General features: G+C 36.6%; 1 protein-coding gene across 3 annotated transcripts in view; it reads left to right on the top strand.

Moving 5' to 3' along the window:
* LOC131592261 (calcium-independent phospholipase A2-gamma-like) overlaps positions 1-10,755 on the top strand; it is a 37,767-nt gene extending 27,012 nt beyond the window's left edge. For all 3 annotated transcript variants that reach the window (XM_058863659.1, XM_058863658.1, XM_058863660.1), the window contains exons 9-10: positions 7,819-8,014; positions 9,894-10,755. In XM_058863659.1, the coding sequence (XP_058719642.1) occupies positions 7,819-8,014; positions 9,894-10,168 (471 nt within the window). In that variant the 3' untranslated portion in view covers positions 10,169-10,755. The remainder of the gene's footprint in view (positions 1-7,818; positions 8,015-9,893) is intronic.
* The last annotated feature ends 2,746 nt before the right edge of the window (positions 10,756-13,501 follow it).

Here is a 13,501-nt window from a genome sequence, read left to right as displayed (position 1 = left end):
GAGCCAACAAACTCAGCTTCCAAATATCAGACTTGGCTTTCATACATTATATATCCTTCATTCAGTGCTAGATTATTTTCTTCACAAAGTTTAGTATCATTTAAATGAAACCGTGCAGTGCACAAGGTGTTATACAGAACAATCACAAGGCTCAACTTGAGTCTGACAGAATTAGGAAATGCAATGAGAGCCTATGAATGTAGTGAATTTTCTTGTGAGAAACAATTGCTCTCTCGTGGTAAAGTATGGTATAATTTTTGAATTTTAGTATCTTAATTTTAAATAATTATTTTAATAGTATTGACTTAAGTATGTCACTGGTGATTTTATGCCCATTCACCATAATTATTTAAATAGGAGAAGATTTTCAGAAAGTCCTGTGCTACCAGCCTCCTGAGTGCTCTGGAACACTTTCTTTGAGACTTTGCAGTCCATTTTCCTCCTGATTGTAGAATTTGCACCCATTTCACAAAGTTTAACAAGGCCTTTCTGTATCTCTAGAACTGTGCAAGCAGGGAATCTCCATTAGAGTTTTTATTGGAGCATTTGTTTACAAAAGGTGCATTTTTCTGCTTTAAATAATTTAAGATCTGTATGTCAAGTCAGAGGGGAGCCTTGCCTGACCATTTTGCAACTATCAAAACAATGATAGAAAATACCAGCTACAGCTTTAGACTCCTTGTTACCTACCAGCAAACCCCAAAACTATGGTTACTGTTGCATTAAGGAATTTTTTTGAAAAAATCTGGGGGAAAAAAATTAATTGGCTTCATCTGGGAATAAGATATTAAATAAAACAGAACAAATGAATGTTGTTCAATGAATGTTTACCACCTGAAAAACCTTTGATGAAAGACTGAAAACAATGTTCTAGTCCCTGAGTTCACTGCTTTGCTATCACTAGCAAATTTGGGGTTGTATTATTATTAAGTTCCATTTTAATATTAACTTATCTGATTACTTCCACTAATTTTTGTTCAGAAATTTTTTAAAAAGCCTTTTTTCCTACTGCTTCACTGCATGATGACATTGGAAGAGTTATGCCCCCTTTTCTTGTATCTCCTTGCATTAGCATTCCTACTCCAGCACTTTCTGTTTGGTGTACTGCCAGCAAATTAAGTTGACTCAAGTGTAGAATGGTTTTGTAAAGTTCAGCAGATGAAGCAGTGTCTGGCACCTGCCACTGCACTGAGCATAGCTGCAGAGAAGGGAAGGGGTGACTCATGTGTGTTTGGGGAAGTGAGAAAGAGAGCTTGCAGTAGGATTGAGATCTGTCTAAATGAGAACAGTGAGGGAAATGTAGGGAAGGCCAGATAATCCAAGAATGGGAGAACAGAAAGAAAAAGGGATCTGCCCTACCTCTTTGCCTAACACTGAATCCTGAGTCAAAACTTGGGCCAAGTCCACCTGTTGTGGGTATAGGTCAACAGTTCACTTATTTGACAGGTTCCTGTAAGTTACCCTTTCTATTAAAGATTGCAAGGTGTGAATCATAGACCCCTTTATGTTGGGAAAAACCTACAAAATCCAGCCATTAACTTAATACTGCCCAGTCCAGCACTAAACCATGTCCCTAAGCACCACATCTGAATGTCTTCTAAATACCTCCAGGGATGGTGACTCCACCACTTCCCTCTTCAGTGTGTTCTAATGATTTTTGATGAAGACATTTTTCTTAAATATCCAACTGAAACGTACGGGCACTCCTGGCACTACAAATTTCTCATTTTCCACAAGACTGAGACTGGACTGACAAAATTCAGTTTCTAATAAGAATGGATTTGGAAAAGTAATTTTATTTTACAGCAAAAATTACATGCATCATTCGTGCAGTATTTCTTTATATAGAGTAGAACCTTAGGAAAATGAGGAGGAAAGGGCCTCAGGTGGTTATCTAGTCCAACCTTCTGTTCAAAACAGGCTAAACCTCAAAGTTGGGTTGCTCAAGACTTTGCCCAGCTTAGTTTTGAAAATATCCAAGGATGGAGATTCCACAGCTTCTCCAGCTCTTATTCTGTATTTTTTGAAAGAATCTGAGTGTTTCTACTTTAGACAGTGAAACACTGTGATTAGCTTCCTTCTTGGCTTTCTCTTTTTAATGGGGTAAGCAAACATAGTTCCCTGCATCTCTTCTCATATACTGTGTTTCAGGCCCCAGCCATCTTAGTGGTTCTTTACTGTATGTGTTCCACTTCTTCAGTGCTTTGTAACTGGGTGTCCAGAGTATCTATCCCCAGTCTGGCCTTGTGCATACTGAGTAGAAGGGGATGGTCACTTCACTTGATCTATTGCTTTTGCTTTTAGATCCATTGTATGTTGATAATATAGTAATTAATTGAATATTCTGTTCACAGGGCCTCTTTTTTTTCTGTATGCACACAGGCAGTACCATTCCATAGGGACATAGCTAACAATACACAGGAAAGGAAGACATTCCATCTGTCAAAAAGAATCTAATAATAGGAACCGAAAAGGTTTAGGGCTGCACATAAAGTTGGCATTGCTTTGTAGAATTTGAATTGTAGCTTGAAACTTATAAGTTAAAACTTGACACGGTATAAGTTAAAATATCTCTTTATATCAATGAGATTTTTGCAGCATCATATGTGATATAAGGATCATTATTTTGTTTGCATTATTTTGTATTGAGACAGGGATTGATGTTGCATCTCTGCAGCCATAGATCAGATAAATTTGCCTTCTTTACTTCCAGTTGTTTAATTGCATGGAATTTTAGAGTGGCAAGAAAGCTCATGAAAACTGCCATGGATGAGTAAGCTGTTGTTAGTTACCAAGACATTCCATACTACTGGCAATCAATCAGTATTTATGTTTATTGCATGTTGGTTAATGTATTTTCATAAATATATTTTAAAAGCTGCATGATTACAATAAAATATATAAATTAGTAAGTTGTAAGTAATTTAGATGAGTTTATAGCTATTTTATATATATATACAAATATACATTTTATAGCGATATAATAAGTTCAACAGAATCAGAAAAAAAAATTAAGACAGATTTAGCAGCTCTTCAAAACAAGGATCAGTGGAGTTTCTTGTGATCTCAGTATCTTATGTACAAAATTGTACATAAGAAATCAGTGATTAGTAGTATCTTACATACAAAATTGTGGAGTCAATCACTTGGGAATTCTGTTCCTGTGTCTCAAAGGCAAGCATGGAGAAGGATGTGTCATAATTTCTTTAAATTAATTTAAAAATATTTAGATCTGGCTTTCATATTTCTGTATTGCTAGGTCAGTAGACTTATTGGGATGGGCTTTTTTCCAGTTTTATGAAGTTAGAGGAATTCTTTAGAATCTGAAGTGTTAGTTTCTAGTCTTTAATTTTCAGAATGTTGTTTACATTTTCTTAGAATGCACATAAAAGTGAAATTGTAACTGATTTTAAAAATGGTGAAAGTACTTTTTCACAAGAATTTTAGCTTTTGACATAATTAGCTCCATAATTATGGTTGCTGGAGCTGCAGATTTCAACAAATTACTGCAGTATTTCCTTCACTGAGTCCTTAATAGTACAGTTTAACAGCATTATTTACTCCTTTAGTAGTTGATCATTATCAGCAAAAGCAGTATGATGAACATTGCTTTTTTAACAGAGTAATCTTATTTGAAATATTGATTAGGATGTGGTTATTATCACCCATAATCTCTTGGAGGAGAAGAAAAAAAAGTCAGTTGCCTTTCTTAGTCCTGCTTCTAACTTTCAAAAACTGACATGTGTCTATTATCTGTGTAAATGCTAGAAGCTGTGTCAAATTGAAAATCATTAGGAATTTATTGTCATTACAACAAACCTAAATTGGAGGATGTTTAAATATGGAAATCATTGCACAAAGCTGTTAGTTATCATCTCAAAGACATTTGGTATGTGTAGGTATTTTATGTTCCTTTGATCTTGTGTTTGTCAGCATTATAAAAATATTGTGGTATTCTAGTATTATATACCCTCAAACTTCTGATAACATTAATTTTCCTATGGCGTAGCAGTCATGTTTAATTATATTGACAATATCAGTGGAAATATTTTGTAAGCATGTGTTTAATCTGGGACTTAAGAAAATAATTAAGCACCATTATGATAATTATTAAAATTTTAGCTAAAGATTCATAGGGAATTATAGAGGACAAAAACATCCTTATATTTAGTTTTCTAGATTAAACATGAGGAAAGGATAATGGGCACTGAAGAGACCATTCATGTTAGCAGTGTATTTAGCATTTTGAGCAAGGCAGATGGTATCCAGAAAGGGTTCAAAGAGCTTTTTGTAGGTTGAAATGAAAGGTTAATTAAAAGAATGCAAGCTCAAAAAACTAAGCTCATTAATCCTGTTTTTACTTATCTAGCAAGCTGTAGTTACAAGGAATTACTGTAAAATGTTTTTTTATCTCTAAAACCTATTTTATTCTAAGTTATTTCTGGATAGAGTTGTTTTTTCTTACTGTTCTAGTAATGTGATGGTCAGATATGGGATATAGGGACTTCAGGGAACTTTAGAATATAGGGAGTGCTTGCATCATACCTATTATAGTAAATACTCTCTTTCTTTTATATTTAACTAATTTGTACAGATTCTGAATGGATATAGCTGTCTTCATCTCTGCTATTTATAATGTTCTCAAGTTTGTTTTGCTTTTGTAACTGCTGGTTTTAAGGCATTCCCAATAAAAAAAGCTGTTTAATTCAAATTCCAAATTAATCCTTCTTAGTTGGAGTGATGGTCATTTTACTTCCAGGAAGTGCTGAGTATACTTCTTGATATTCAATGGATCAAAATCTCATTGTCTGAATGCTTCTCAGGCTTACTCTCATTCACAGTGATTCTTATTAGTCCTGCAGTATTTTATGCCAGCCTCATCAACCGCACTTTTAACATGTTGCTAGCAAAAGATGTCTCTCCTCAACTCTAGAGTAGCATTTGTTCCTAGTAGTATTGGGCTGAATTCTGATCTTCAGACAACTTAAAGAAGCCTCATACCCCCAGGGACCTTGAATCATCCTGATACCTGATGAAAGAACAATACAAAAGAGCTTAAGCCACCAAGGAGATCTTTCAAGTGGATTGATGACAGCAGCTATCGTAGCTGATGGTGGAACCAACAAGCAAGGGTGCTTTGCTGGACCTGGTGATTATGAAGAATAAAGAACTGGTCAGGGATATGAAAGTTCAAGAAAGCCTTGGAGGTCTGGATCCTAAGGGGAGAAAGCAGGGGGGGAAAAAAAGGACTAGAGCACTGCATTTCAGGAAAGCAGACCTCATCCTCTTCAGAGCTCTGCGTGGAAGAATCTCATGGACTATGGCCTTGAAGAGAACAGGGGTCTAGGAGAGCTGGCTGATAGTCAGTAATCACTCCCTCCAAATTCAGGAAAGGACCACCCCAATAAGCAGGAAATCAAGCAAAGATGGCAGGCAGGGATAAGCAAGGATGTCCTAACTGAACTCCAACATAAAAAGGAAGCCTACAAAAGGTGTAGGAGAGACAAGTGACCTAGAAGTATAGATGTCCTGACCAGTCTTGCAGAGGTGGCACTAGGAAAACAAAAGCTGGCCTGGAGAGGGATATAAAGGGCAAAAACAAAAGATCTTACAACTACACAAACAGCAAAAAGCTAGGGAAAATGTGGGCCTGCTACTGACTGGGGCAAGAGAGCTTGTGACAAACTATTTGGAAAAGTCCAAGATGCTTGATGCTGCCTTTGTCTCAGTCTATGCCAGTAAAAATGGCTTTCAGGAATCCCAGGCCCCTGCAGCTAGAGTGAAAGTCTGGTGCAAGGAGGATTTTATACTTGATGGGAGAAGAACCAGGTTAAGGAGCAGTTAAATGAACTGGTCATACATAAATTCATAATGTATGATGTGTTGCGCCTGTGAGTGCTGATGGATCTGGCTGAGGCCATTGTGAGGTGACTTGATTATTGTGAAAGATCATGGGCTATTGGGAAAGCAGATACCATTCATGTCTTCAGGAACAGCAAGAAGAAACCTCTGGGGAACTTCAGTCTCATTGACTTCAGCCCAGTCCCTTGGGAGATGATAGAGGAAATCCTCCAGTAAAGGATTTATAAAGTCATGAAGGACAAAAAGGTGATCATGAGTAGTCAGCATGGATTTAAAAAGTAGTTTACTCATGATTGACCAACCCTGGCAGCCTTCTGCAGTTGGTAGACAAATAGAAGGCGTTGGATGTTGTTTACCTCAGCTTTGTACACTTACCTCCCATAATACCATAGACAAGTTGACAAAGTGTGGATTAGGTAAATAGACAGTGAGGTAGATACAAACAAGCTGAGTGACCAGGCCCAAGTTGGGATCAGTGTCACCAAGTCAAGTCTCACAGTACTAGAGGTGTACCTAGGGGTCAGAACTGGGGCAAATTCTATTTAATGTCTTCACTAATGACCTGGCTGATTGGACAGAGTATACCTGCAGGAATTCCATGGATGATACAAACATGGGAGGAATGACTGGCACATGAATGGTTGGGCTACCACTCAGAGGGACCTCAACAGACTGAAGAATTCGCATGAAGTTCAAAAAGTCAAAAGGCAGAGCCCTGCATATGCAGAGGAATAGCCTCATTACAATGAGTTGTAAAGTAGCTTAACAGAGAAGGACCCTGTGCTGGTGGCCAATAAGCTCAGCATGAGTGATGCCCACTTGCTAACAAAGCAATCCTAAAAAAGGGCTAACAGTATCCTGGGCTGCATCAACAGTGCTGCCAGTAATCATGGGGGATGGTCCTTCCTCTCTGCACTGCTGAGGTCACATCTGGAGTGCTGTTTCCACTTTCCCAGTACAAGAGAGACATGAGCCTATTGGAGTTAGTCCAGTTCAGGGCCACAAAGATGATTAAGAGACCCTCCTGTGAGGAGAGACTGAGTTAGCTGAGACTATTCAGCCAAGAGAAGGGAAGGCTCAAGAAGCAGATTCTACCCATGTGTACCAATCAAGAATGGGAGGGAAGGATGAGGAAGCTGTGGTCTTCCCAGTAGTGTCCACTAGTAGGACAAGAGAAAATGGTGTAAATGAAAACATACGAAATTTCGTCTTAACACAGGCAAAATATTTTACTCTGAGGGTGGTCAAACACTAGAATAGGTTGCCCACAGGAGTTTTGGAGTCTCCATTTGTGGAGATACTCAAAACCCAACTGGACGTGGCCTTGGGCAGCATGCTGTAGCTGACCATGCTTGAGTAGGTGGGTTGGGCCAGATAAGCCAGTAAGTGCTTTCCAACCTAAATGACTTTCCAACTCTTAAGTCAAGGCTGTAGCATCCTGTGTAATGACTGTGCTTACAAAGTAAGCTTTGGCCAAGCTTAGCTCTTTTGATTCTTCTTTTTTAACTTGTTTTGGAATCTGCAGGTAGTGATTTGGGTTTTGTTACAGAAAATTTCCTTGTAATAACTAATCACTAATAAATATTTTGAGGAGAAAATTTTTGATTAAGAAATTGTCAATATGCATATCTGTCTTACTGAAAAGGTCTTCAAAAAATGAAATCATAACTTCTCTAGACATTGCAGTGAATACTGCTGCTTCAGCCTGCCGCTTTTATATAATGCAGTAGAACCAAGCACAGCCCCAGCAGCTGCTCTGACAGTGCCGAGGCCAAGCTAGGCAGCTGCTGCATCGCACAGATTCAATTCAATTTCACAAAAGTTGGAAATTAATGCTTATTGCTTTTAATTGGTTTTGTGTATTCGGACTATGCTAGTTTAATTTATAGTTGCAGTTTCTTTTATGACCGTATGAGATGTATAGCACCAATATTTGTATTTTTTCTTAATTTACAGGATGGAGGTCTGCTCCTAAATAATCCTTCTGCGCTGGCAGTTCATGAGTGCAAGTGTCTCTGGCCGAATGTTCCATTGCAGTGTCTGATTTCACTGGGCACTGGTCGGTACGAAAGCGAGGTGAAGACCAATGTCACACACACCAGTCTGAAAGCCAAACTGACGAATGTTATCAACAGTGCAACTGATACAGAAGGTTGGTGTCTTAAGATACACTTGCACTGTGACTGTCTTCAATTTTATTAATGTTTCTTAGAATTATAGTTCCAATTCAGAGAACAGTCTTCAACCTTTCATCTTTCCCCATGTCCTCTCTACCAGCCCCATGAAACTAATTGAAGCAGGTCTCTTTGTAGCTTACTGTGTGTAGTTTTAGTACCAGTATTATGTATTTTATGGAGGATAAGTCTTTTTACTTGAGCTTTAGGATAAAAAGCATATTCAGGAATTTGTTTAAAAATCATATTTTCTTATATTGTATTTGTTTTTCCCATAACACAGAAATGCTTAGTAGATATAGAACATCGATTCTAGAACAGTACAGAACATTGATTTTCAACAGCTTCAGAAAAAGTATTTGATTTCTGATATTTTTTATATATGCTTTTATACCTGTACTTTTCCAAGGACTGTACTGTATCTGCCAGTGCTAATGACTTCCATTGCTGTCAGGAAAAGCCAAACATCTGTTTCTAAAATAAATTTGGTTCCTAGATGGGAGTACACTGGAACTGTCACTAGCAGTTTACATCTCTTTTATTTTTATAAACAGGAAATATTGATACACAGATAATTTCCCCCTCCCATTACAAAGGAAACTGATGACTGTAAAAAGCCAGGGAACAAGAAATGCTCTTTCAGTCTAGATCCCTTGCTCTATAGTCTCTGTCAGCTGACTGTCACTAGTAGGAAAAAGCTAGATTTTGGATTGCCTTTTGGTTTGTGCACAGTAGTGTAAAGGCAGTGGAAATTGTGTGAAGGAAATATGTGCTCTCCACTTTTTATCAGAAAGTTTCATTGCAGCTGAAAAATGAGGCAAGAAATTTGAAGGGAAGAGGAAGAAAGTTCATTGTGGAGACCAACGGAAAAGAAATGGGAAGAGAGGAGAGTAGATTTGAGCAAATGGGAACTTAAATTATGAAGGAAAAAAGGGAGAGTATTAATTAGGGCAAGAAAAACTGGATGTGGTGAGACAAGAACAGACATAGCTGAGTTATCTGCAGGAGGAGAAGCCAAACCAAGAGGATTTCAGATCTACAAGGATCTTTTGCTTTGATCTTGTCCATAATATTTTTTTCACTTCAGACATTTTATATTACAAAAGATGTTTAAAAGAATGGAGGAAATTGGTAAGAAAACAAAGAAGATAGAATGAATACTGAAGGAAGTGATAGAAATGGAATTTTAAGTGGGCCAACAAAAAGATCTAAAAGGAGAGAGAAACAGGTTATAAAATAGGAACATATTAATTCATTACATAGTTTTTTATTTTACTAGTTAACTGAAGTAATACAATTTAACTTGAATGTTTTAAATTAAATGCGTGTTAAATTCAAGCCTCAAATCTGTAGTAATGTGTTTAAAAAAATAATAGTTTTAAACAAAATAAGGCTTCAGTCCTACAAATTTTCACTTTGACATTGCAGAAAAACATATCTCTTGTTTTCGTAATACCTACTTCTGTTAGTACCAAGTGTAATAAATCACAGGTGTCCTGAAATGGGAAAATGCAAGCTACATTCCTGCTTTTCAGGATATGCTCTTACTTGTTAAGGAATGGAATGTAATTAAAAATCTAGATAGCTGCAAAGTCTACTTAATTGACATACCAGTAAAGTTGTCTTGGAATAAAAGATGAAGCTTTTCCAGAGTAAACAGAGCTACAGGATCATTTACAAATCTTCTAATGAGAAAGGGGTTTCAATGAGACAGTGGCAGAAAAATGTTTACTCAGCAAAGCAGCTCATATTTACTCTTACTGTGTCATTCCAGAGCAGTTGTTGTTCAGAGCACTTGCAGGACGTTAGACTCTCTCATGGGAATTTAACTGTTTTCTTCATTTGTTTTCAATACAGAAGTTCACACCATGCTGGATGCACTGTTACCTCCAGATACTTATTTCAGATTTAACCCTCTTATGAATGAAGACATACCCCTGGATGAAAGTCGTAAAGAGAAACTCAGTCAGCTGCAGACAGATGGAATTCGTTATTTAGAAAGAAATGAAGAAAAACTGAGAAAAGCTGCAAAAATATTAACACAAGAAAAATCAGCTTTGCAGAGACTTCAGGACTGGCTAAAATTAAAGGCTGACATGTATGAAGGCTTGCCTTTTCTTTCCAAATTGTGAATAAGTAATGCATGAAAGATAAATGTAAATCTTCTTCCAGAAAATCCATTTGGTACTGTAAAGGAAGAATATTGATTCAGGGTAAATAACATCTTTGGAAAGCTATCGGAATTCTGGAGAAAGCCATTCAGGATGGCTGTTTTGTGCACACTTGTTACAAGGTTTTATGGTGTTAATTATTTCTGGAACTTAATGAATCTTACTGTTGCTCTACTTTAATTTCTGAAGGTCGGTAAAACTGTAAATTATGGAAACAATTGTGCAATGCATTTTTGGATGTATGTATGATAATTACGATGGCAGAAAACCTTTATTTATCAACTACCAGGCTTATTCAAAGTTAACAAAAAAAACTAAATCCTCATTCACTTTGATGTAGGCAATATACCTGTTAGGCTGTTATGTAGGCAGTGAATTTAATAGAAATGTAATGTTCTTGCAAAAACTTGGCCTGTGTTAATTGCACTTTTACATCTGAAAAATAAGTTAATTTTTTTTTTATTTTAGTGGATTTTGTACATAACAGTATTGAGTAAAATGTTTGGATGACTATAAATGGCCTATTAAATTATCAACATCACCTGGTATTTTTAGAACTTTCTGCTTATTGTTATGGGAATAACTTCAGATTGATTAATTTTTTATTTGAAAGTAATCCCAAGACCAAAACTTCATTTGAGCAGCTATTCCAGTTACTATTACTATTAGCTATTCCAGTTAGCTATTCCAGATAAAGGAAATAAAATACTGAAATAGTTCATATGAATGAAAAAGTTTCTTAGAAAAACTTCAGGTTTCGGTGCCAGTTCTAGTCAGAAAGAAAATCAGAAGTTGAAACATCAAATTACATAAATTATATGGGTTCTCCTGAAATTATGTCAGGACTGTGAAGTTAATGTTTAGAACTTACACCAGTCCTACTGCCCATTCCTTTGAGCATACTTCCTGCATATGCCATGAGGGACGTTGTGATCTGTGACAACCCAATGTATCAAACAGCATTTTCAACAACAGGAAGGTATGTGGGAGTTCTTCAGAACAGTGCAGTGCTCTTTCAGGTGGACACAGCTGCTGTCACATGTTGGCAGGTACCTGTTAATGAGATTGTTTGCCACATGCCTTGGTGAGTGTTTGCCTTGTAGTAGGCAGCTACAGTGCATGAGAATATTGACTAGATAAAACATAAGTTCTATGCAGTAGTTAAAGATCCAGTTTCACCAAAATCAGTGTGTTTGTCACTTTGCTGTATGGAACTAATCACTTGCCATTGCATTATCTACTAAAAATAGCATTTATTATGATAGTCACCTTTTGTACTTGTTTTAAAACATTGAAAATATTAGGCTGCAGTTTGGAAACGAACTATGAGGCAGACATCTGAGATCCTTGGAGGTGCTACATAGTATTCTCGACTGTGCAAGAAAACATTTGATTGGGATTTTTTTTTCTTAATTTGATATATTTTTATTTTTGACATGTATGATTTTACTCAGACATTCATCCTTTTCATCCTCAGTTCTCTCCCTTGTATTTGCCATGCAAGGCAGAGATTTATGATAATAATCCATCTTTCATTTATACAGCCTCCCTTTTGCATAACAATTACTAAGAACTGAGTAGAAGAATAATGAGATCAAACCTTTCCCATAGGTGTGAGATGATTTAAGCATATAAAAAAGAAATGCCAATATTATTCTGATAGTGGTACTTTGTACAGAGTTAAACTGTCTTGCCAACATCCTAAGTCAAAACAAACAGTATTAGGTAGTCCCATGTAACAACACACATTGCACACATCCTTTCTGGCAAAGAGCAAAGTCGCAGCATCATCCATGAGATATCAAAGGCATTATTCTGAATTCATAAGTTTCCAGTCACAGTTTTTTGGGACAAATATTATCTAAGGAAACACATACCTATCACAAAGTGATAACTATCCATTTAATTTTTTTTTTATAAATAAAATCTCATGTTCTGGGGATTTTATTTCAAATAGGGTAAGATCTGGATTTGTGACAATACTGTTTTTGCCGGAAGCTGTTGTCTTACCTTCATTCACTACTTCTCCCCCTCTTCTTTATTGCTGTAACAATATTTTTCTTAAGTGTGGCTTTTAAAAGTACACATGGAATTGAGTTTAGCTATGGAGTAATTAATTCAGACTGTTTTGGGCCTCTGTGTACATAAATTCACAAGATGCTTGTATTGAATGCCTTCAAATTAACTCTGTGATCCTTTGTGTTGCAAGTGCTGCACTGTCAGTCACTAATGAGGAGTTTGTTCTCCTTGCTAAACCATATTAAAATGTGGATATGCAATAGGTGTTTGACTTGAGCTATAATTAGATTTTGGTTAAAAAAAAATTAGCAATTTGCCAGAAATCCTAACTACTATGGATGTGTTCCTACAGCACTCTATATAAAGTAAAAGTATTTTCAGGAAGTTTTAGGCATTGGCTGTGGAATAATGAATGATACTTTAACAGCAGAAAATGTAGTAGAGAACTGTGGTGGAATGAGATCTTGCTAAATTAGGAAACAGAATTTTAAATAAAAGGGGTTTATTGGTAGGGAGCAGAGGAATTAGCACTGGGTCAAATGCAAGCAGGTTTTAACTGATCGTTGTGATGGACTGAAGAACATGATAATTCCCTTCACAGATGAATCTAGCAGGGATCATGAATATTTTGAACGATATGATTTCAGTGCAGCATGGATTTGAGAAGAATAGACTAGAATGAAAGAAGTGCCTCTGAAGAATAAAAATGTTAACAATGGAAAAAGGAATACTCTACTGCAGAACATCATGTTAGAAGAATCCTGCTTTGAAAAAATACCCCTGGGAATGCTGTGGGGCTATCCAGTTAAAAAAACTGAAATTGACTCAGCAGTCACAGCTACTAAAATAACTGTATCACTGCACCAAAGAATTCCTGGCCAGGAAAATGTGAGCAAACCTGAAAAAATTAGATCAGTGTGAATTTTGAGTCTAGGATAAGCAATCACAAGAAGACAATAAGTAGATAAGCATTCTATGTAACTTATGCATTCAGATGACTACAAGGTTTGTTTGACTAGATGAGTGTTACTATTTGAAAATGTGCCTGTGTCCTGGAAATAAAATCAGGAACTTTATTGGTGCCCCTGCCCATAGCAATGGGATTGGAACTAGATGATCTTTAAGGTCTCTTCTAACCCAAGCTTTTCTATGGTTTTGTGATTAGTTTAGGCTTTAGTTGAGAAAGTAAAAATGTCAGATTTGCAAAATTGACAAAATATCTTTGCTCTGATTTTGGAAGGCAGAAAGAAAGAGTCCAGATGAGCAAATGAAAAG

Source organism: Poecile atricapillus, chromosome W (genome assembly GCF_030490865.1).
Source record: "Poecile atricapillus isolate bPoeAtr1 chromosome W, bPoeAtr1.hap1, whole genome shotgun sequence".
NCBI lineage: Eukaryota > Metazoa > Chordata > Aves > Passeriformes > Paridae > Poecile > Poecile atricapillus.
This window is presented reverse-complemented; position numbering and strand designations above follow the sequence as displayed.